Raw genomic sequence first — 23,639 nt, 5'->3', positions numbered from 1 at the left:
TTACTGTGCCAATAATTTATAATAAATTCCATAAATATTACCATAAACCATTCGCTATACAGCAAAAAGTGTAAAATCAGATAAAAATTAGGAAGATTTGTTACCATAAAAGAACTATATCCCCTTGTTCAGAATGTAACTAAGTATCTCTGAAAATATTCCCAAACTGTTTTACTGTGCCAATAATTTATAATAAATTCTACAAATATTACCATAATCCATCCGCTATACAGCGAAAAGTATAAAATCAGATAAAAATCAAGAAGATTTGTTACCATAAAACAACTATATCCCCTTGTTCATGATGTATCTAAGTACCTCTAAAAAATTTCCCGACCTGTTTTACTGTGCCAATAATTTATAATAAATTCTACAAATATTACCATAATCCATCCACTATAGAGCAAAAAGTATAAAATCAGATAAAAATTAAGAAGATTTGTTACCATAAAACAACTATATCCCCTTGTTCATGATGTATCTAAGTACCTCTGAAAATATTCCCAAACTGTTTTACTGTGCCAATAATTTATAATAAATTCTACAAATATTACCATAATCCATCCGCTATAGAGCAAAAAGTATAAAATCAGATAAAAATTAAGAAGATTTGTTACCATAAAACAACTATATCACCTTGTTCATGATGTACCTAAATACCTCTGAAAATATTCCCAAACTGTTTTACTGTGCCAATAATTTATAATAAATTCTACAAATATTACCATAATCCATCCGCTATACAGCAAAAAGTATAAAATCAGATAAAAATTAAGAAGATGTGTTACCATAAAACAACTATATCACCTTGTTCATGATGTACCTAAATACCTCTGAAAATATTCCCAAACTGTTTTACTGTGTCAATAATTTATTATAAATTCTACAAATATTACCATAATCCATCCGCTATACAGCAAAAAGTATAAAATCAGATAAAAATTAAGAAGATTTGTTACCATAAAACAACTATATCCCCTTGTTCATGATGTATCTAAGTACCTCTAAAAATATTCCCGACCTGTTTTACTGTGCCAATAATTTATAATAAATTCTACAAATATTACCATAATCCATCCACTATAGAGCAAAAAGTATAAAATCAGATAAAAATTAAGAAGATTTGTTACCATAAAACAACTATATCCCCTTGTTCATGATGTATCTAAGTACCTCTGAAAATATTCCCAAACTGTTTTACTATGCCAATAATTTATAATAAATTCTACAAATATTACCATAATCCATCCGCTATAGACCAAAAAGTATAAAATCAGATAAAGATTAAGAAGATTTGTTACCATAAAACAGCTATATCAACTTGTTCATGATGTACCTAAGTACCTCTAAAAATATTCCCGACCTGTTTTACTGTGCCAATAATTTATAATAAATTCTACAATTATTACCATAAGCCATTACATAACAAAATACTACTAAATCCTCTGGTTCATGAAGTACATGAGTACCAATGAAAACATTCCCAACCTGTTTGACTGTGTCAACAAATATTATAGTGACCCATTCGCTATTAACACTTATGTTGCAATGATTTTTTCCGGCCAATGTCCCGCGTTGCCATGGTTACCATAGACTTCCATGTAATTGTGCAAGTGTGTAAAAAGTGCACGCCCATACCTAGATGATGCACCACGTGTGTAGATGCTGTTCACAGCTTTCAAACAAAAAAATCCGCTTGGAAATCCGTTCAGGCATTCATGATTTATGGGCCATTATGTTTTCTTCAGATGTAAACAAACATGGCTGCCATGTTTGAAAGAATGGGTTGGTATGGGGGTTAAACATGCAATTTCGCGATCGCGATCATGCCTAATACATTTCTGGAGGTCCAAAAAAAAAAATTGAAAAAAAAAAAAATGATTTTTTTTTTTTTTTTTCAAAAACGGCCCAAACTCGGGAAACTCGGGGTTGGCACAGCACTAGTACCAATACAAACTCGGGAAACTCGGGGTTGGCACCATATGTGTTAAGCAAAAGGGAAAACATCTGAGAAAAAAATAAAAGCGCTTATCAAAAAGGAAATGGACATAAGTACCTCTACATAATATTCACATTACAGTAACCTATTCTATAGGTCTGGGGACCCCTCATCGGGCGAGTTACGGCCCGCGGAGTGGAGCGACGCCTCGTAGATCGGCTACTTTTGGGTATTTTTTCGGCGGCGGCGCGGGGGTCTGCGGGGGTCCCCGGGGTGGGCAAGCCGGCAGGGACCCCCCCAGAGCCGGCCCCGTCTCTTCCGGGGGCCGGGGAGACGAGTTAAGGCCTTTTAGGTGGGCTGCAGCGGCGGCATTCCTTCGCCAGGGGGCGCTCTACGCACGGCCGGCTCCGGGGCCCCGAGGCGGACGCGTGGGTACCGGTCCCGTCTCTCCCAGTCGCTCCTAGCCCGAGTCATGGACGTTTTTGTGCGCTGTAGTGCCAGGGGCCGCCACTAGGCGGCGCTGTCAATTTTTCTGGGTTCCCTGGGACCCCTGGAGGGGGTCCACAAGGTCAAAGTCCAGAATTTCTCCAAAAAAAATGTGTCCGATCGTAGTTAACATTGGAGGTCCAAAAATCGGAGCGGCGCGAGGGGGTCCGCGGGGGTCCCCGGAGCTCCAGGGGGTCCCCGGTTGGTCCCTCGTCCGAGGCCCCTCGGTCGGATGCGAGAAGGAGCGGCGTCGGCCCCTCGCCGCCCGGTTCTCAGTCTCTATATCCCCAGGGGCGCCGTTATATCGCCAGGGGTCCCTGGAGGTGGTCCCCGGGTGGGGGGTCCGCCACTCTGGAGTCCGAGGCGGAGGCCCCTCGGTCGGATGCAAGTGGAGCGGCGAAGGCCCCACAAAAGCCAGACATTGTGATTCCAAGTCCCACTCAAGATATAAACTTATCCATCAATAAAATAAATACAATATCATTTATATTTTCATTTCATTTTATTTATTAAATGGAGGGTGGGGGGGGGGTCTAATTTAAAGCATCTGTTAATTGAATAGTATGTATTTCCATATTTTATACACCTTTGGTCTAGAAAGTCTAGAATGTATAATTTACCAGCTCGCCTTGAACGCACCATCACCTGGTCAAACCGTAAACAGCCGTGTAGAAGCGCAACATATTTTGAAGTGAGGATAGCGCGACCAGCTTTTCCTGAAGTGCAGATGGCGTGACTGCGGTTGCGTCTGTGTACTGCGAAGACTCTCGTCAGCCCTACAGCTAGCAAGTTAGCAGCTACTTACTCATTTTGAATCAAGGTCTTGGGCTACAAAGCTAAGTTATAATTCAAACATGGGGAAGTCGTTTGCTAATTTCATGTGCAAGAAAGATTTCCATCCTGCGTCGAAGTCAAACATCAAAAAGGTGAGTGTTACACAGTTACACACACAAGACAGCCCTCTAAAACTATGCTAATTGCATGCTAATCTACGTTCCCAATGGATTTAGCTAAGCTAATGCTAAGGCAACACAGATTACAGGACATTAAAAGTTTATACAACAATAACACTAAATAACCAACGTCAAATAGCCTAAATCTATAGGCTATAGACTCAACAATACGAATGACATAACTGAACATATTAAACAACAGGCCAGTTCTCACCAGCTCCAGGTCTCTCGACTTTAGTAAAAAGTATAAAGAATACACGTTCGCTACTCAGTACTCACCAAAACAAAGACGGGTTTAAGCTTTGAAAGCCTATACTCTCTTCGGTTGTAACACGCTCAGCACCACACCTTCCAAGTTCCGTCTAAATTACACCTTTTGGCCAGAAAATACAATATTCCACCGGACAGGGAAATGTTTTAGTTGCGACCGTAGGTCGCGGTTGTTTAGTATGAAAACGACCACATCTTGTCTCCGTCTGTCTACGCTCGGTTTGACGCTCTGACATCACTGAGATGTCAGGGGAACCACACTAACAGAATCCCCTTTATGCTCTTATATGGAGATCCCTGGCCTGATGTCATCAATATGGGAATGCCCATATATGGAGGCCACATACCACACTAACAGAATCCATATGATGAAGATAGCCCATATCTGTGTGGCTGGTTCTACAGACGGGGATCTCCATATATGGGATTGTATGTATGATGTCAGATGTCATAGGACTCCCACATAATGAATAACTGAATAAGCATGTTTGGGGTGTTATATCTCCATATAGGCCTACATGGATCTCTATATGGGTAACTGGTCCGATATACAGTACATCACTGGCCAGATGGCAAAGACATGGCACAACCTCGCCTACAGATCTGGTCAATGGAAATTTTATATTTATTTGTATTGGCGAGTAGCGAAAGTGTATTCTTCATTTTGACTAAAGTTGTATGAAATAAATGCCCGAAAAGTCACATAGCGTTAAGGAGGCAAGAGCTAGTAACATGATGTTTATGCTGTTTAAGGAAACTCTTATTATAAATAATATTTGTTATTACTTGGCCATTTATATTTTTTCAGGCGATGTCTTGAGATTATTGATTGATTGAATACTTTAGTTTATTAGAAGTTTGCATAGGAAAAAGTACAGGACAGTACAGTTGACTGGTCAACTAAAAGGATATAGACCACAAGAAAGCTGTTAGGCTTGTTTGCATTGGGGTCCCTTCAGGGGTACCCTTGTACTCAATTTATACAAGAAGCATCTCGTATGTTTTATTTTTATTTTACAGGTATGGATAGCAGAACAAAAATTGACCTTCGAGAAGAAGAAGCAAGAAGATCTTATGCAGGCTTATATGAAAGAACAGGATACCTACAACAACAGGTGAGGTCAAAGTTGCTTGCTTCTGTATAAACTAAATTTCTTTATTAAATAACAGCCTCCTTCTTGAATTGACAGAATTTCTTTTGGAAATATGCATATTCGGAACATGAATCATTTAAACATGGTTTTATGAAACTGCAGCATTAAGGCCTGTCCATACTTTGACCGAAACCGCCCTTTTCGGTCAAAAAGTCCAGTTCGACTACAAAATGACGTCACTCGCGACTTCTGAAAAGCATTACACCGAATGAGAGAAATTTGCACGTTGGAAAGTCCAACTCACCGAACATTTCGGTCAAAGTATGGACAGGCCTTTAGAGATTCATAAAAAATCTCTATGCTGCAGAGAGAAACTATGAAATTAGACATTAGAGATAACCGTGGTGGTCATTTCACATGATCACTGCTTTTCTGCCAGCTGCTAAGGAGACGGTCAGATAATGCTTTTGTGCTGACATTGATCAATATAATTTGCTCTCTCTCTCTACTTTTAGAGTGTTGATGGGAGATGATCGTGTTAAAAATGGCCTCAATTTCATGTATGAAGCTCCCCCCGGAGCATCCAAAGGTAACTCACTAGTAATCACTATCGCCACATCGCTGATGGTTATTGAATGATTATTATCCTCCAATATGTTCAACATATGATTGTTTTGGAAAGCACTTTATTTGAACTCTTCTCTCTTTTCTCCTTCATATTTGTCTCCTTGCTGAAGAGGAAACAAAGGAGCTGGAGGTAAAGAACATTATCATGCCAACCAGCACATTATGTACAATGTACCTCATTTTAAAGGACCATACCATTAGTACATGTCATAGAGTAGCTATGTCCTGACGTCACTCGTTCATCCCCTGGTTCCCGGAAGTAATTTCTCTATGGAGAACAACTTGGGTCATCTGAAAATCGTGTCATATCATATAAGAATCGTGGTCCAAAAATAAAAACTGTAAGTCACTCATATTTGATACAGTCTGTTTCTGGCGAGATATGAAAAATGAAATATGAAAAAAAAAAACGGGACCCGGGTATGATGTGTAAATGACATCAGACTTTGGTGCTCTATAGACCTGACGTTTACACAGATTGCGAATTTGCTACAGAGTATAGCCTATTGATGACTGAAGATGCCCCTCCACAGCAGCATAGTACAGTAGCTGTTAACATCCTTCAATGGTTGCAATCTTTTACACCAACACACAGCACTCTTCCTTCATTTGGACAAAAAATATATACCTTGCGATGTTCATCCAAAACCTTAATGAAATATCCCTTTCCTTCACAATTGCTGGTAGAGCATGCTAACAACACATGCTCTAATAAATATTGAGCAAAAGGCTGTCAAAACTCTTAATGGAGAGTAATAGTTAGATTAAGATGTATTTGAATACTTGATGACACGTCCTAATCTGATTATTTATACTTTTTACTATAACCTTTTTCGGTTTAAGATAATAAGAAAATGTTGTTTACGTGGCAATTTCGTATTCAGACTAATCTCCTAATGTAGTTAATATTAAAATATTGCAGTGTATATATAAACCAGCTCAGTGGCCTTGTGCACTCAGCATCAAGGGTTCTATTGGGGGTAAGCGTCATGTCTAGGGGGTGTACTTGTACATAAAGCTGCCTCTCGCTACAGAATCAGGAGATGGGCTCCTGCCCTATGGGCCTCATGGCTCGGCAAGGCTTACTTATAGGGGCGGCAGTTGCTCAGGGGTAGAGAAACCGTCATTAGAACTCGGAGGGTTCCCGAAAGGTTCCCAGTTTGATCCCGGGCTCCCCCAAAGTTGTTGTCGAAGAGTCCTTGAGCAAGACTGAACCCCTTTTTGCTGCCAGTGAGCAGATTGGTGCCTTGCATGGTTTCTCCCGCCATCAGTGTATGAATGTGTGTGTGAACGTGATGCACAATCTCTGTAAAGCGCCTTGGATAAAGGCGCTATATAAATGCACCATTTACCATTCACTTACTACATATATTATAAACTGACAATTCTATTCTCAGATTCAGCCATATATTGATTGTACATAGGTCTCAACATAGAGCATTTTCCTTATAAATCAATATTTTCTCCTGGGACTGTTCAGCTACGGTAGATAAGTCCACACGTTAAAATGCAATGATACAGTAATATAACTTTCACAACATATAAAGGTGCCATAATTTTCATTATATCTCAAACAAGTTTCAATTATCTAAAAGTAGATTTTCATACTGTACTGAAATGAATTGTATCTACATAACTTCTTAAAATTTTAAGCCAGGTCTGCTTACCGTGTAGTATACTGTGTATCGTTGTAGTCGATGGGGCTAAACATAACATACAACTGGTATGGTCCTTTAAGTTGTTTTATTCTCCAAGTAAAACATGATTGTGTGGTAGATTTATCTTAATGCTGTTTTTCTATTCCTCAGGAGGGGGAGTCAGAGTGCAAGTTTGAGTGGCAAAAGACTGCTCCTCGAGAGAAGTAAATATGATTTTTACACACACATCTTAACCATTGGAATGTGTAGGCCTTCAGCATTAAGACCTAGCTATATGTTTTATGCTCTTCTTCTTCTTCCTCTTCTACTTCTTTTTTTTTTCACACATAGGTATGCAAAGGATGACATGACTATCCGAGATCAGCCATTTGGGATCCAGGTGGGTGTTTAAAATCATAGTGGGACTTTGTTGCATTTGTCTCAATGCCATCATGAATTGTGAATAAGATACATTCATATTTTGAAATTAACCCTGTCTAATAGATCCTGAAAGTTATTCTTATTTGTTTTTAAATGTATAAGTAAATGTCCCTATAAGCTTCAATTATATCTTGACATCTGGCACTTTGCTTGTCCTTGTTCACAGATTGTTGAAATAGAGACATTTATGTCTACTGACCTTTAATTTTCAGGTGCGTAACGTCAGATGCATCAAATGTCACAAATGGGGCCACGTGAACACGGATAGAGAGTGTCCTCTCTTTGGCTTGTCTGGTATCAATGCCAGCTCTGTGACTACAGAGGAAGCAGCAGGTAACCTACATTTTAACCCTTATAAACAATATCATTGCTCTAAGTGGTCATTTTGCATTATGTGATTGGATTCTCAATATTCAATAAAGAAGACCTGTTTAAGTTGCACTTATACAGGCACTGGTTTACAAAATGGTGGTTAGATTGAAATAATCTATCTTTAATCTGTCGTCTTGTCTGAGCCGTAGTGCTGTAGACACACACAGCACTCCTCTGGTGTTTCAGCTGGGTTCATAGTCTCGGGCTGCATCTCACTCCTGCAATCAGGGAGTTGAGTACTAAAGTAACACGTTTGTGGAAGAGTCCAGTTCAGCAGTGTTGATGGTGGACTTTGGTAATGGTGCCCCTCCTGTGATCGGAGAAAAATGCAATTATTGTATATTCTGATTCTCTGTAAGTGCTGCTTTTGCGAAGAATGATATTATATTATTTGCTCAGCCGGAAGTGGAGTGAGTTGATTTGGTGGTCCTATTCTGTTAACAAAACCACCCCTGAAATTTCCACTGTGGAGGTAGTGTGTTGGCATGGGCTGACATCAATGGGACTCTGAGGCTGTGATTTGCACTAACAGGTCCGTCGATGCACCCCTCGGAGTTAATGGCGGAGATGCGAAACAGTGGGTTTGCCCTGAAGAAATGTGTCCTTGATAGAAATGCTACCGTTTGTGATCCATCACAGGTAATTGTCAATCTCACCCTCCCCATCTTCACACACACAGGTCTAGACATACTGCCAACATTCTCTGGGTGTGTCTTTTTTCTGCATGTGATTGCTATAAAGTGGCCAATTATTTACATTAAGCACTGTGTTATTCAGTTATAAGCAACATTAGTCATGTGTTAAGATTTGATAAAAGATATTCAAAACCAATTTGTGCAATCAGAGTGGGATATAGTTTTGCTCCCACAAGAAAAAAAAAGAAATTTACCTAAGTATTGCATGTATTCTTCGTTTTTGTCTGGTAGGAATATGTAGCTAGTGACGAAGAACAGGATCCTGAAGTGGAATTTTTGAAGTCACTAACTACCAAACAAAAACAGAAACTCCTCCGGTAAGTACAACAAAATGTGACATTATTACTTTAAGTGTGTGAACACTTTTGACGGGAGCATTGACTTACTGACTGACTAAAATGAGTACACCCATTTGTATGGAATGATTGTAAAACATTCGGACCAGTTTGTCACAAGGTTTTTGATAGAATCATTTATCCTCCGCTCTTGCCTGATGCAAACAATATCAAGTCGGGGAAAATTCTGCAAGAGCAGGAACAATAACTCAAACACATTTTACACACACAGACGCCCACTCACACTCGCACCATTCATACAGTCACAACAATCCATGAAAGTCACTTAATTGTTGTTAATTGTTATCTGTGTTGGACTAAAATTACATATCAAGATAATATAATGTAAAACTATATTTTCTTGACAACTGGAATGTATGTGCCTGTACTGCGCTACTGCTACTGTCAATCTTTTGGTCTGTAGTGGGGAGTCTACATAATTAAAAACACACACAACACGTGTATATACTATTGTATAACATATATAGTGTGTGTTTATTATTATTATTATGACAGAGGGACTGTGCATTGTACATTAAATATTACTTCTCATATTCCCTAGGAAACTTGATCGCCTGGAAAAGAAGAAGAAGAACAAGAAGAGCAAGAAACAGAAAAAGAAAAACAAAAGGAAGCACAAGAAAAAGCATGAGAGTAGTGACAGTTCCAGCAGCAGCAGCGACAGTGAATCTGACTCAGACTCTGACTCCAACAGCCACGGCAAATCTAAGAACAAAAAGAGAAAGAAGAAGTGCAAGAGGAACGACTCCCGTCAGGAGGATACCGACGTGGAGAGTGGGAACAACCGGTCTCCCCACAGGAGCAGGTCACGCAGCCCTCGCCATGGAGATGGCACACGGAGAGGGATGGAAAGGGGAAGCAAGGAGGGCCGGACGCACAGCCCCGAGAGGAAGAGCAAGCTGCAGGAAGGTCAGGAAAGACAGAGATGCGACAGCAGGGAAAGACAGAGACGTGACAGTGGGGAAAGACAGAGACGCGATAGTGGGGACAGACAAAGACGTGACAGCAGGAACAGACAGAGACGCAACAGTGGGGACAGACAAAGACACGACAGCAGGGACCGCAACGGTGGGGACAGACATAGACGCGACGGCGGGGACAGACAGAGACGCGACAGCAGGGACAGACAGAGACCCAGCAGCTCCAAGTCTGGTCCGGAGAGGAGCCAGAGCGACGACAGAGGTAAAGGCGGTCGTCACAGTACAGATGACTATAGGAACAGTGCAGACAGACGGAAGGATGGAGTGGTAAATGGAAGGAGCAGAAGCAGGGAAAGAGGGAAAGAAAGAAAGGAGTAGGAGTTGGAAAAATAGAGATAAGAATCAACATAGATCAGAGTGAAAGCACTGAGTGTGTCCTGTGTTTTTTTTTTATTACTTTTTTTTTTTGGTGGGGGGGGGGAGACAAAATGAAATGTTTACCATGTTGATGTATTTTTTATTATTATTATTGCTGATGATTAGTAGGCCTATAACAGACAAAGCAATATAAGAATGGACCGTCCCTTATTTTCATGCGACATAGGAGAGATTATGTGGGACTGATTTTCCTCCAGTAGATGGCAGTCATGGACTACAAATAACATCAGACTTGCCACAACCCTTTTGTATGGGTTAATTGATTCCTGGTATTTGAGTAATTTTCATCTGTGGCCCTTTCATAGTGTTGGAGAGTCGTTTTCGCGTTAATTTGACCACAGGTGGTGTGGTGTGTTTGTTCCTCTGTGTTGCCTATGTTATTGAATAATTGTAGGCCTATATCTGAAGGTATACTGGATTCCTCAACACAGGGATGTATTTTATCCTAAATGAATGCTTTTACATGAGGTTAAATTGATATCAGCACTGGCAGCGTGTAACTCTATCAGTCTAATGGAAATAAACACTTGTCATGTTCGCTTTAGTGATCACAGCACATATATTGTACATAATTGCCAACGATCTTTCGTGTGCTGCCTATATCTCTGATATCAACCAATTCCAGTTTAAGAAGCCAAATCAATTATAATAAATCTTAGGCCTTTTTCATTTGTGATTTATGCTACTCTGGATAGCTACTGCAATTCTAAACTTGGACTTGATGATAGGCTATATGACGGGAAAACAGGCGTGAGTCCTGAGTAAAATGTCCCTTGTATGCTGTCTCTTGAGTGCTCCTATTCTTGCATCTGCCTTATTGTGACCTGAAAATATTATGGATAATGTTCAAAGTGGTTCTATTAGGCAAAAGAATATATAGATCATTGACTTTAGTTACTTACTATCCATGTCGCAACCATCTCATTAAGTCTCATTTAATTTAAGCAATCTAAATGTTCTTTTTTATTGGCCCAAGGGCGACATGAAATAAGTGACACCATTTATTTCATTAAAAAAAACTAAAATCACAGGGGAATTATTTTCTCTAACTTATTATTATTATTATGATTATTACCCTTGTTATTATTAATTACATATTATTCTATCTATTTATTTATTTTTAGAATTAAATTGAAAGCAAGACGGGGACAGGCCTAATATAGCCTATTGATATATTTGTGTTGATGGCTGAATGTCTGAAAATTAAACATTGTAATTTTAGGCCTACCATATTTTATATTGAAATACCGCTATAGTTCAGATTTTTTTATTGACGAAATTCAAAATGCCATTCAAATTTAACAGTTTACACCGGGTTGTATCTAACCGTTTCCTTCCACGGCAGTCGCACAAAAGGAAATGAAAATAATTCCCCTCTATTGCCTTCTGCTCAATTTAACTTCCTCTTGTAAAAAGAGAGCGTGTCTGCCAGGATGAGATGCTTATTCCCAGGCCTGGACTCTGGGCTGTAATTATTCCCCGGGCTGGTTTTTCTTTGAGAGTCGGACGCTGCAGTGGGTAAGCACAAAGAAGGAGGCAGAGAGCATCCTTGAACCCTTTCAACACGGGGCCACTGATATTCAAATACACACAAGGCACCATTTGACTGCGCTGAGCAAAGAGCATTTTAAATTCAAACATTTGCATGTGGCTTTTTGCCCCTTCTTTTCAAAAGTGTTAAAAAAAAGAAGGGAAAAAAAACTGTTCCCTAACATTTAGTGTGTTTTTCCAGCAAAGAGAAAAGATGACTGGGCCTTATTCTTGGGATATACCATCTCCGTTTTGTATGCAAATTAAAGCAGTTAATTTGGACAATTAGAATAAATATTCAGGGACCTTTGTCATCATACCCCCTTGGAAACCGCCAGATAAAGTGAAATTGAACAAAAGATGTCTCGGAGATTAATTAGATATTTGATAAGACACGAATCCCTAATCGCAAATACAAGACACATGGGGCTGTGATGTGCTCCAAGTCATAATTAATACCATTTAACAAGATTTTCATTTGGGCATGAAATGTCTTTTCCGGGGCATTAACCATTGATTTATTCCATAGAGAAAATAGTCAAAGTCAAGGTGCGATTACCTGATAGAATTTAGAAAATAAACACATCTTAATGTCATCCCATATTTGTACAAATACATGTAATTTTATTTCTAGATGTGTTTAGGCCTGAAGGAAATCATTTGGGCAAATGATAAAATGTTCATCACACAATTTCAACCTCGGATGTTTTAAAATGTTTTTAATTATGGTAAAATGAAAGGCTTATACGTGGCTTTATACAGGTAAACATTTATATATATATATTTTAGCAAAGAAATAAAATGGTTAACTAAAGTTTTAAAAAGCTGTGTACATACATATCCACAAAGTGCTTCGAAAGTAAACTCCCTGATTTCAGGATACCAAACACGAATAAAACAATCATTACATTTACATGAAAGTAACACATTTGTCGTCATATACAAGATGAACTCACATTGTCCAACCAAGTTCAACAGGTTTAGCGCGCGTAACCGTGCCATTTCTTTTCAAGTTGTCAAAAGTTCAAGGCCTGCTATTCTTTAATTTATGTCCCATTGTGTGTAATGGTGTTACGAATCAAAATTCGTTTTGCTTGTGGAGAACAGTGTTTTAGCTTCGCAAATGCCTCCTTGGAAATCATTTTCTAATCAGACCCGTTTTCAAAACTGCCATTTTTCAATTAGATTGTTGCATGATGTTGCATTTCTCACTATCAGGGTTCGTCGTGGGGAGACGGGTCTTTAGACGTGATTCTGGGATGTACCCCGTCTAATATGAGTTCAGGGGACTCGGACCGTGGGGTCTCCAGGTTACTGGTGTCGGTGTCACTGTCGCTCCCCTTTTTGCTTCCGCCACCGGCCGTGTGCGTTTTGATGTGTTTGCTCAAGTGGTCACTCCTCATAAAGCGCTTGTTGCACACCGGGCACGCAAACCTTTTCTCGCCCGTGTGGGTGCGAAGATGTCTCTGGAGTTCATCGGATCTCGTGAATCGCTTGCCACAGAAGAGCCAGTTGCAGACAAAAGGCCGCTCGCCTGTGTGCCACCTCAAATGAGCTTTGAGGTGAGACGTCTTCCCGTACACTTTGCCACAGCCAGGAATGTGGCAACTATGAAGTCCTTTTCTCCGGAGACTGGCCCCCGCGGGCCCCAGCCGCTCAGCCTCCTGACAGTTCGGACAGTCACACGTCGCCCTGCCCGAGTACCTCCTGGATGACCTCGAAGAACTACTTATTCCTGAACTGGCTCCCGAAATCATGGCGTTGGCGGCCGACGCGTCTGTGTACGTGGGGATGACCGTTTTGAAGCCCTCTTGCGTTAAAAGGTGCTGACTGGTCGATAGCAAGTGGGACGCGGAGGGACTTATGCCGGTGGAGCTGAACGCCGAGTGGGTCAGCGTGGAGAAGTCTGGATTGTAGCCACCGAGCTGCGAGTGTATGGCTTGCGGCGTCCCGGAGTGCAGGGAGGTCTGGAGGGTGCTCGCCGGGTTCTGGACGTCGAGCCACGACCCGGGGTTGGTGTGAACGTCCCACCACGACGACGCCCCGTTAGCAACATCGCCAGAGATGGTCGAATGGAAACCGGACTTGTACCACGATTCGTACGGATGAGCCATCCCGACCCTCGGGTAAAGTGTCTCTGCCGATGTGTGGACTTTGGAGATGAAAGCTGATTGTCCGGACTCTTGGGAGCTCACGCTCGCAGAGTTGCAGAACAGACCACTGTACTCTGTGGAGAATGCAGACGAGGTCGGGGAGGTGGACGCTAGGCAGAACGCACTGTTGCTGCCGCCACCAGTTGATGTTAGTGCTGTCGACGCGCGGCTCGTTGCCACAGCGAAGCCGGGGAGACTGGAGCCCAAGTTGCAGCTAGCGGAGGACCGCTTCCAGGGATGAAATCCACCCTTTGAGAAAGCACTGGAATCAGGTAAAGTGGTGAGGGGACTGGCGTTACCAATTTTGTTGCAGGTTGCCGCCAGCATCGCTAAAGGAGTAGTTCCAAAACGTGGCTCTTCCTGGAAGGGAGGGGGAAAAAAGTTATTGGAATAATTTTGTTAAACCACATTGAAAGTTCTCTCAGTTAACAACCGAAGGACCGGTAATTCGTCTAATTATCTTAAGACATTTTCAGTCATTATACAAATTATTAAGTTTAACATTAGTAGTCCAACGTGTTCTAAAAGTATGACATTTTGTTCCAAGCAGCTACTCTGTTTCTTTATTTTTGGAGTGCTCATTTTGACAAGGACACATCCGTGGTATACCTACGTAGCATATTGTATAACTAACAAAGGTTAATTGTAACTTACAATAGGCGAAATAACGTGTTATGACATGTCAGTTTGTAGCTTAGACCAGCTCTAGTCCGTGAGTGAAGAGCTATCCAGAAACTCGAGAATATTGACTCGAAAGTTTGTTTACCATGTATAAAATAGCTGACAGCTTTAGCCCATTCTAAGGGGAAACGTTCAGAATTGGTGGTATTATAATTAATATTCCGCGAAACTGTGGGCTAGTCCGATATAGTGTCGATTTTAAAAGAATGTCAATAAAATGCAGGCTATCCCACGCTTCATTCTACTTTTACTGGATAGGTGAAATCGCGGGGGAATAACTTTACGCGTAACTTTTACGCACGAATAGACACTCAATTCCACTTACCCCAAGTATAGACGTAGCCATATCCAGGGTCTGTGCTATGATGAAATTGTTCGCAATCGCAAATAGTGTAGGTTTCCAAGTTGATGCAGACGCTGTGCTTTTCTCCAGCCACGCAATTTCTCTCTTGGCTCTTGGCTCCCACACTAGCTAGTTGTAGAGAGCGTGTTCTTTGAAGTACAGCTGGCACGGACGCGCAGCCAATCTAATAACGGCATTCCAAGCTGGGCGATGAAGTCAACCAATGAGAGGGTCGACTATGGACTCAGACGCCTCACGTCAATCATCCGTTGTGTAGCTCTGCTCTGACTGTCAAGCATGATACGATTTGGTAATTTTTCCTTAAATACATTTTATGTATTCTCACACGAAGGCTCAATGTCTTCTTTCAAAGAAATGAGTTAAAACACCAGTGCTCCAGAAGGTAAGCAAATTGCTTTTTAACATTTTTTTTGGGGGGGGGATTGTGGCATGTCTCTTAATTCTTTACATCATACATCATTTACGCCATACGTCACCGAGCAAGACATTATTGAGAAACTGCAGTCGATCTTAAGCACATTTAGGTCGATTTAGGCAACTAGCCTGCGAGGCAATATATATAGCCTATAATATATATATTTTTTTACACAATCTAACATCCCATGATTGTTTGTAAAAGTGTGTGGGCTATTAAAGTGTAATTTGCTAGTGACGGTATGACACGAGGCGCGGATCGGCTCGCCAAATATCAGCTATGATGCACTTTCATCTCCGATGGGAAGTTTATAGCCCACACACACACTTGGGCTATACATACAATAGGCCTACGGAAGGCCTATAGAGATCTAAGATGTATATGGGGATATATTTGACAGGTGTATAAAGGGACCACAAACAAAAGTATAAATGCGCGTGCGTGCGTGTGTGTTTGGCGCGTGGGTGTACGCACTCCCTCATGCTTGCCTGTTGTGGGAGTGAGGTGGGTTAATTAAAAATGACAGATTGCTTTACCAGACAGTCGTTTTTTTAAGTCCTTAAATTATTTAGGAAAAACTTTTAGAGACCTCTGGAATGTTCCATCATCACAATCAGCATAGTCGAAATTAACTAACCTGATTCGATAGCAAGGAGAATTGTCATTGGAGAAACTAATTCGCTAATGTGCTTGAAGCGGGGAAATGAGCTAATTTCGTCTGTGTATATAGGCCTAGATTTATATTATTTTTCTAATAATTCTCAAGACAGCATGCAGTGATACAAAGGCACAAACATGTTCCACAACTTGTTAAGACATTCAGGGGTAATAATTACCTGCTGTTAATGCGAATCATCCATGATCTTCCCTTTGAAAGTTAAAGCAATTTTCCAGAGAAAGGCTTCAACCAACATGTGCATTATAGTATTCAAATTAAACGGCCAAATAATGCACCATTATATGTCTGATTGCTGCTAGTCAACACCAGCGCAATTTGTTCAAATACGCCTTTTGCTTTAAATCCCCACCTTTTGTGGGGGGCGAGTAAAACAATTTCATCAAATACTTATGCCAAAGAAAATTGATTCATTTTTGCAATCACGGCAATTTAACGGAGTGCCATTAACACCATTAAATGCGTATTCTGATTGTTGCTAAAGAAATTCAAATAATATGACAATTAATACAAAATAATGTAACATGTAAGGCGATTTCCCCCCATTATTTACAAATTGAAGTAACTAATTACAATAGATATATGTAATTGTTTTGATTATAGGCCTAATTCATATTTCAATTAAAAGATGTTGCCTTTTCACTGTTAATGAAGGTCAGACAATACAAGCCTATACATTATTTCATGCTGGTTCCAATTTTATTTATAGGCTGACATGATTTTCCCTATATTCTGCATGCTCATATGAATATAGAAATTTCAGACACATTGCTTCTAATTCACCTATAGTGTCACTGTAATAAGATTTATTAAAATAAATCTCATTCAACTTTTTTACCAATGGCTAAGGGAAAGAATATAATCTTATTGTCATTCAAGAGAGAATTTTGAGTTGAATCTCTAATTCTGAACTCCTTTGGTGAGGACTTTTCTGTGGCAATTAGGAACCTATTACAAGCCATTAGATTGATCAATGTACCTTAAACAATGGGGATGATTTATTTGGTAGAACAAAACGCTCTGCATCTATTGTGATCAGTCTAAGTGACGGTACATCCATCAAGGCGTTAAGCAACAAAAGATAAATGATTAATTCAGACCTATTCATTTAAATTCTTGCCACAAAAGCACCCCTACTTGCTTCAAATCTGGATTATTAGAGATCCATTTTCTGCATGTAATTCTATGCAGGGTGCTAGATTTGGGGACATATATCTTGCATGCTTTAATCATGTATTTATCTAGAAGGAAGTTTGGGATGTTATACATTTTTAGGCTATCTCAATGTACCTGCACCTGTTTCTGTCAAAGGTTGTGGGGGGATTATTCACGCCATGTCATGTTTTAAGCACCTGTGTACGCTGCTGTCTGATCAAAGCATATGGAAAGCTATGTTTGGAGGGTATCAATATTAGAGAACAGCAAGGACCAATATGTGAAGTTCTTGTCAATATTTCTTATCTAAGAAAGCATTCTTAACATTTTTGGAACTCAATGTAGATTATTGTTACCTTATTTTACACTGCCTTATCACGTTTATTGCTTATGAATGGCTCCTTCTGATGTCTCCATAGAGTACCAACTAACTAACTGATCAAATCCAATGTTTGTAGCCTGTTATTAGTGAGTTAATCAGATAGCTGAAATGACATGTTACATAATATTGTACTAATGAAGCAGTACTCTGACCAATAACTTCAGAGGAACAGGGGGCAACACTGATAACTGTTGATTACTCTCAGCAGAGTGATTTTACTACAAGAATATGAAGAGTATTAGCTAGTTTTTCCAATACCATCTCCGCAACTGACATTTCTTTGTAAGACTGAACTCAGACCAGATCATTGACCATGCAGCATCTCTCAACGCACAATTGCTAAATTTGGAAGTATAGTTCAGCTTGCCGTGCAGCCAGTGTCAACTTTCATTTCTAGCAAATGCATGACCTATTTTGAGAGAGGGGCATGCGGCAGTTGAAATGGAGCCGACTGGATACTGAGGAGTGGGCTAGACACGTTGTCTTTTAATGTATGTGTTTTGCTTATAGAGCGTGTAGAGTATAACCCCAGTGTAAAACTAAGTATAAAACAAATATGGCTCCAAAGAAGGTGTGTGACCTGTTGTATGGAATACCTCACCATTCAAACATTAATGTGAACTGCCGGTTAAATAATGACAAGTGCCTCTACTCATCCCAGGCATTATCACTTTGCATTTATAGGGAAAGGGAGGTGAAGAACTGAAGGCAGCACCACTGATTGGAAGGTTTGGCACCTCATTGAAAATAGGAATTGTCGGACTACCCAATGTAGGGTAAGTAAAAAGGTTCTTATTTATGAACACTGGGCATGCACAAAGACACGTTTAGGTAATGCAAGATATACATTACATCTACAGCTGAAGACGCCAGATTTGAACAGGGGCTATGCATATATCCAGCAAACCTTCACACCTTGTGCATCATGCTGCACTTGTGTTTTATTTATTCATATTTATGAGTGCTAAAATACCTATCCCTGATAATACTGATCCCTAAAAAGTTTTGAAAGATATGTTTGACATATATTGATCAAATATTTCCCACACTTCTAGCACCATGCAGTCACTAATCCAGTGCTTTTATTCTGGTTTCACACTGGTATGTGAATGATAGACTATAGGACCAGTATATCAAATTAACTAATACACCCCAGAGCTGTTCTTTATCTACCGGTATTACCCTTTCACCACATGTCATGACCTGCTTTTGAGTCCTGGTCCACTGGTTGAGAAACACTACTTGTTTCAAGTATGGTGCTATGAGAGCTGTGACCCAGAGCTACTTGAAGACTTCATGGAAGTCATGGATTTCGTGGAAGAGGAAGCAGTGTTAGCCGAGAGAGAGATGAAGCACGGACCCCCACAACCTTTTCATAGATTCCATATAGTTTCATTGTTTGACAGCACGATCGATCATCAGTGTATTTTCGATTCATGTCAATTTGTGTTTTCAGATATTTAACCCCTTGAACCGTCAATACTCAATAAACTTTACCTTTCACTCTGTACTTAGTCTGCTCTTTTCCCCCTCTACACCAAAGCTCTTTGCCAAACATAGCTGATCTAAAAGCTCACAACGCGTAGATCTCCTATTTTTTGCTAAAGTTCTCAGAAAAAAGACACATAGTAGCCGGGGAGCCACTGGGCCAAAATGAGAGAGGACCTGTGATGTCATGACATACTCCAAATTTTTGTTTGTCCTATTAATTTGGTCAATAAGGTACACAGAATGAGAGGCCTGCTCTGCCGGAAATCCTGCGAAAAAAAAGTTTCCCATTGACTTCACTATACTGGAAAAAAACACACCAAAAAAAGTAGCATTTGAGGGGTCAAACTAAGGGTTCTTCATGATTCTGAATCCATTGCAAGCATTTGTTTTGCATGAAAAACATTCCTTGGGCTAGATTTTCAGCCTCTCAAACCTAGCCCAAGGAATGTTTTTCATGCAAAACAAATGCTTGCAATGGATTCAGAATCATCAAGAATCCCTAGTTTGACCCCTCACATGCTACTTAAAGCATATTTATTTTTGGTGTGTTTCTTTCCTTTATATTGAAGTCGATGGAGTGAATATACAAATGGCCATAACTTTTTTTCGCAGGATTTCCGGCAGAGCAGGCCTCTCATTCTGTGGACCTTGATGACCAAATTAATAGAAAAAACAAAAATTAAAAGTATGTCATGACATCACAGGTAACATCCTATTCTTTGAGCTTTTGGGCCTGTGGCTCCCCGGCTATAGGGTTCAAGTGGTTAATACAAAAAAGAAGAAAAAAGTTTCTATCACACAAAGATTTGGAGGACCCCCTGTAGTAACTCTTAGGACCCCCTAGGGGTCCCGGACCCCCTGTTGACCCCTGGTATATGTAAATCTATAAATTCCAGGAACGTTCTGTCTGTATGTCTGTCTGTCCTTAACCTATAGATCTAGCGAACTACTCATCAGATAGACTTTACACTTGGAAGATGTATTGCTAAGGACCCAAGGTATTGCAGCGTGAAGTCGATCAGGCGAGCGGTTCTCCAGAACCGGCCCTGCGTGCTCTGAATAGTCAGACGTGTCTCACAGACCGCTCATTCCGATCCACTTTACATTATTTGGCGGGTGTACTGTGTATTATTGACAACCTGAGGAAGTGCAGTGTTGAATGTGACATTGATTGGGCCTCCAAGAAAACAATTGGCAATGTTTGAGGGTGCAAACCTGGCAGGGGAGGATTCTGTCGCTGCACTACAGCAGGTTGGCAGAGGCGCCTATTCAGCAGGGAGCAGAACTGGGAGGGATTGCATGTTCTACTGGAGGGGAAAAGTAGCATGTCCTTAATGTTCAGAATTTTGAGAGTTCTAGTGCACAATTGTTTTAGTGCACAATTGTTTTTGCCATCTCCCCCCCATTCCCATAGTCACTGTTATCCATACAGTTGGTTCGACAGGGAGAGTACAGACAATCCTGCGTCTCCTCCTTATGTCATCCATTCACCTGACAGTGAGGAGTTTCATCAGTAGGACTTATAATCCACATGTGGAGGTACACTATATTCCTCCTAGTTCACCAATGGTCAGGGCATCCACTGAACAGACGCTCTGACTGACCTGTAAAGCCTCTATCATAGTCCCAGGTGAAGAGCCATCACCTCACCGCAGTATAGTTTTCTAGCTATCACCTAAAAATGTGATTAATCACCTAGGCGATAGCTAGAAAACTACACAGAGGTGAGGTGTTAGCTCTTCACCTTGGACTATGATAGAGGCTTAAGAGTTGCTAGTGCAACAACAGAGATCACCCAACTTCCCTCCTGCAAACACAGCCAAACGTGTTTGTATGGATGCCTGGTCAAGCTAGTGGAGTCACTGTGGAGGATTCAAGTCCCTTTATACCATGCATAGTCTCCACGGTGGCATGCAGGAACTTTACCCCTGCACCACCCAAGTGCCAGTCATGATAATCTTGAGTCAAACCAGTAAAATTGACCACTAATCACAATTGCTGCTAATAGTGTGGTACAATTAATGTCTGAGGAGAGCCTAGTGGGTGCAGGAATCAAAACACAGAGTGGAAAACAACGTTCTTTGACAGTTCAGGGATGCTTGTTCCCACAAGGGTGAGGCCCGTCAGCAGCTAACTCTCTTCCATATAGCGTACAGTAGGAGGGAATTAAAGTGTTGATCAGATGCTATTTTCTTGTTGTCTTTGTGAATGAGTAAAGCTATGGGCATATGATATGAAAACAAATTATCGCTCAACATTGAGGGTTAACATTTGCTGTGACTTACCATTAGAAATAATGAAATAAGACCTTGCTGGTAGCTGACCTGATGTGTCTTTTGTTTTAAAATTTAGAATAGCCAATTATTTTGTACCCCAAATTTTGTCATCATGCCAATTCATTCCTCCCTGCACGGCACGCATTTATGTGTTGTATCCTACTGACTTACCTGCCAGAGAGGAGCGTAAGGCCTTCATCCTACTCCTCCCGCCCAACACTCCCTGCTGACAGGTGACGCCCCAGCCCATAGGAGTACGTGCAGTGACCAATATCACCCTTCCCACCCGGCTTCCCTCCCCCAAACAAGGGCCATTCTAAATACTACTACTAGAGTACTAGTAGAGCACTACAGAGAAAAAAGTGCCCCTATAGCTACAAGCAAATCTCAAGCATTTTTTCATCTTATAAGATGGATATTGGTGGCACTTTTACCTATAACAACGCAGATTTGCACATGTGGCCCCTGGGGTCCATATATGGGCATATCGGCATTGTGATATAGAGTTGAAGCCTACATAGGCTCTCATGCGGGTCACAAAGTAACATGCCCATATATGGAGAATTTTCTGGCGGGCAGACATGAACCGTGCTGATGACATCACATTCTCGCTCTGTAATATCACAAACTGAGGACCCGAGGGAGTGTGGTTCCCAGTGTGCATGGCGTCGGTCAGATCGGTTGTCGAGAACCACCAATCCACCCAATCTGTCCATATATGGACATAAAAGCAACGCAGACAAGACAAGTACAACGGGCAGTCTGACAATGGGTGCAACGGTATTGCATAACCAGGTGGGGTATTATGCATTCCCAACATACATCGTTCCCTGAGTAGGCCTAGTTGTTTACATTCCTTTAATTTGGTTATTTTGTCTTTGAATTTTAGCCTAATTTATAACTTTGTCATGTTGTTAGCTTGAAAATCTGTTATTTTTGGTAGGCAAGACTGTTGTGCGAAGTAGATTGTTAACTAAAGAGATTCTTTCCTGGCTAAGTGGCTTTGTGGTTAATGGTTTTAGTGTCCGCCCTGAGGATGGGTGTTCAGCTGGGGGGCTGAGTCATACCAAAGGCTATAATAAAAATGGTACCCGCATGTCACTCTGCATCAAATGTTCGATTGGGGGTAAGTCTCTGTGACATACTAGCGTCATGTCTAGGGGGTGTACTTGTACATTTTGTAAGTCTTTGGTTATAAATAGGATTGTGCATAATTTGTTGATAGCTAATCCCAACACAATCAGATTTACAGTGCTTAGCCAAGCTTAAAGCCTGCCTCATCTTCACATCAATGTCAGCATACAGTGATATTTTCAGTTAATTACCACAACATTACGTTGAAGTGCATGTTATCTGTCACAGTGTATATACTGTACCAGGGTCTATACTTGCCTCAAGTTGCCTGGTGATACTAGTGTTACTTTACATTTATGCTTTGTTTTGTTTTCCCTGAAGGTGACCCAAGAAAAGCCTTTAAGTATCTAAGAGAAACGACCCTGCTTTGTATAAGAAATTAATACATAGACCTTTGCAGTGTTGAGCAATTTCAGTTCTGTAGGTCCTGTCAACCAATCATTTAAATGTGAGTCACCAGGTGAGGGGATAAGGATTATAGTTAACTGCTATGCCATTATTTCACTTAGATTCATTCTGTTGTCTGTACATCTTGAAGTGTCCTTGAGGTGCTTGTGCCATAGAAATGTCCCTTTGAGCACAACATGGGGCTACATTTGGCCGAACCCGTTCAATAGCCCAGATCTGTCAGAAATGTAATTTGCCCCTCGATTCCAAGTACAATTGATCTATTATGGGATTATCTGACCTTGTAATTGTGCTTAGTAGCCTATTTCAAAATCAAAGTAGGCTTGATTCAAAAACGAGAAATATCAATGCATTAGAATTAACTTCTTCTTCTGAAGAAGAAGGAAAATATATTTTCCGTGTCTCACATAATTTGTCAAGGACTTTGAATAATCTAAATAAAACTCTCCAACCATCAGGTCCCACAAGCCCTTTATGATAGATTGACCTCTGTTCTGTTTTTTTATTTTCAGGAAGTCAACCTTTTTCAACGTGCTGACAAAGAGCCAAGCTGCAGCTGAAAATTTCCCCTTCTGCACCATTGACCCACATGAAAGCAGAGTGCCCATTCCTGATGAACGCTATGATTTCCTCTGCCAATTCCACAAGCCCGCCAGGTATGGGGTCTCACATTCATATATTATTCACAATATAGGTACCTGAGTGCCATATACCAACTACACACTATAGGAAAGTGAAAGGATAGC

The 23,639-nt window shown here is 40.7% G+C and overlaps 3 protein-coding genes across 3 annotated transcripts in view; 2 read left to right on the top strand and 1 right to left on the bottom strand.

The window, feature by feature from the left end:
• The first annotated feature begins 3,169 nt into the window (after positions 1 to 3,169).
• On the top strand, positions 3,170 to 11,013 carry cirsr (corepressor of RBPJ and splicing regulator). The gene is made up of 10 exons (XM_080752623.1): positions 3,170 to 3,351; positions 4,669 to 4,763; positions 5,258 to 5,331; positions 5,480 to 5,499; positions 7,178 to 7,230; positions 7,358 to 7,406; positions 7,660 to 7,780; positions 8,352 to 8,458; positions 8,746 to 8,831; positions 9,412 to 11,013. Exons 1-10 carry the CDS (start codon positions 3,280 to 3,282, stop codon positions 10,166 to 10,168), a joined length of 1,434 nt encoding a protein of 477 aa, XP_080608749.1. The 5' UTR covers positions 3,170 to 3,279; the 3' UTR covers positions 10,169 to 11,013.
• A 1,959-nt stretch (positions 11,014 to 12,972) lies between these two features.
• sp9 (sp9 transcription factor) lies at positions 12,973 to 14,938 on the bottom strand (the record flags this gene model as incomplete). The annotated part of the gene is made up of 2 exons (XM_080752626.1): positions 12,973 to 14,271; positions 14,918 to 14,938. The coding sequence occupies 2 exons, from the start codon at positions 14,936 to 14,938 to the stop codon at positions 12,973 to 12,975; spliced, it is 1,320 nt and encodes a 439-aa protein (XP_080608752.1).
• Positions 14,939 to 18,140: 3,202 nt separating this feature from the next.
• Positions 18,141 to 23,639, top strand: part of LOC308307406 (obg-like ATPase 1) — a gene marked incomplete at both ends in the record, with an annotated part of 41,328 nt that continues 35,829 nt past the window's right edge. The window contains 3 exon segments of the mRNA XM_080752666.1: positions 18,141 to 18,155; positions 18,269 to 18,360; positions 23,406 to 23,549. Of these exon segments, the coding sequence (XP_080608792.1) occupies positions 18,141 to 18,155; positions 18,269 to 18,360; positions 23,406 to 23,549 (251 nt within the window).

The sequence above is a fragment of the Nannobrachium achirus genome, assembly GCF_963921795.1.
Source record: "Nannobrachium achirus genome assembly, chromosome: 22".
NCBI lineage: Eukaryota > Metazoa > Chordata > Actinopteri > Myctophiformes > Myctophidae > Nannobrachium > Nannobrachium achirus.
Note: the sequence above shows the minus strand (reverse complement) of the source record. Positions and strands in the feature narration are given on the sequence as shown.

Excerpts from the sequence above, each read along its gene's own strand:
- cirsr (XM_080752623.1), top strand. The coding sequence starts at position 3,280 with ATGGGGAAGTCGTTTGCTAATTTCATGTGCAAGAAAGATTTCCATCCT. Across the intron at positions 3,352-4,668 it reads CGAAGTCAAACATCAAAAAG|GTATGGATAGCAGAACAAAA; the intron begins GTGAGTGTTACA and ends TTTATTTTACAG. Across the intron at positions 5,500-7,177 it reads AGGAAACAAAGGAGCTGGAG|GAGGGGGAGTCAGAGTGCAA; the intron begins GTAAAGAACATT and ends TCTATTCCTCAG.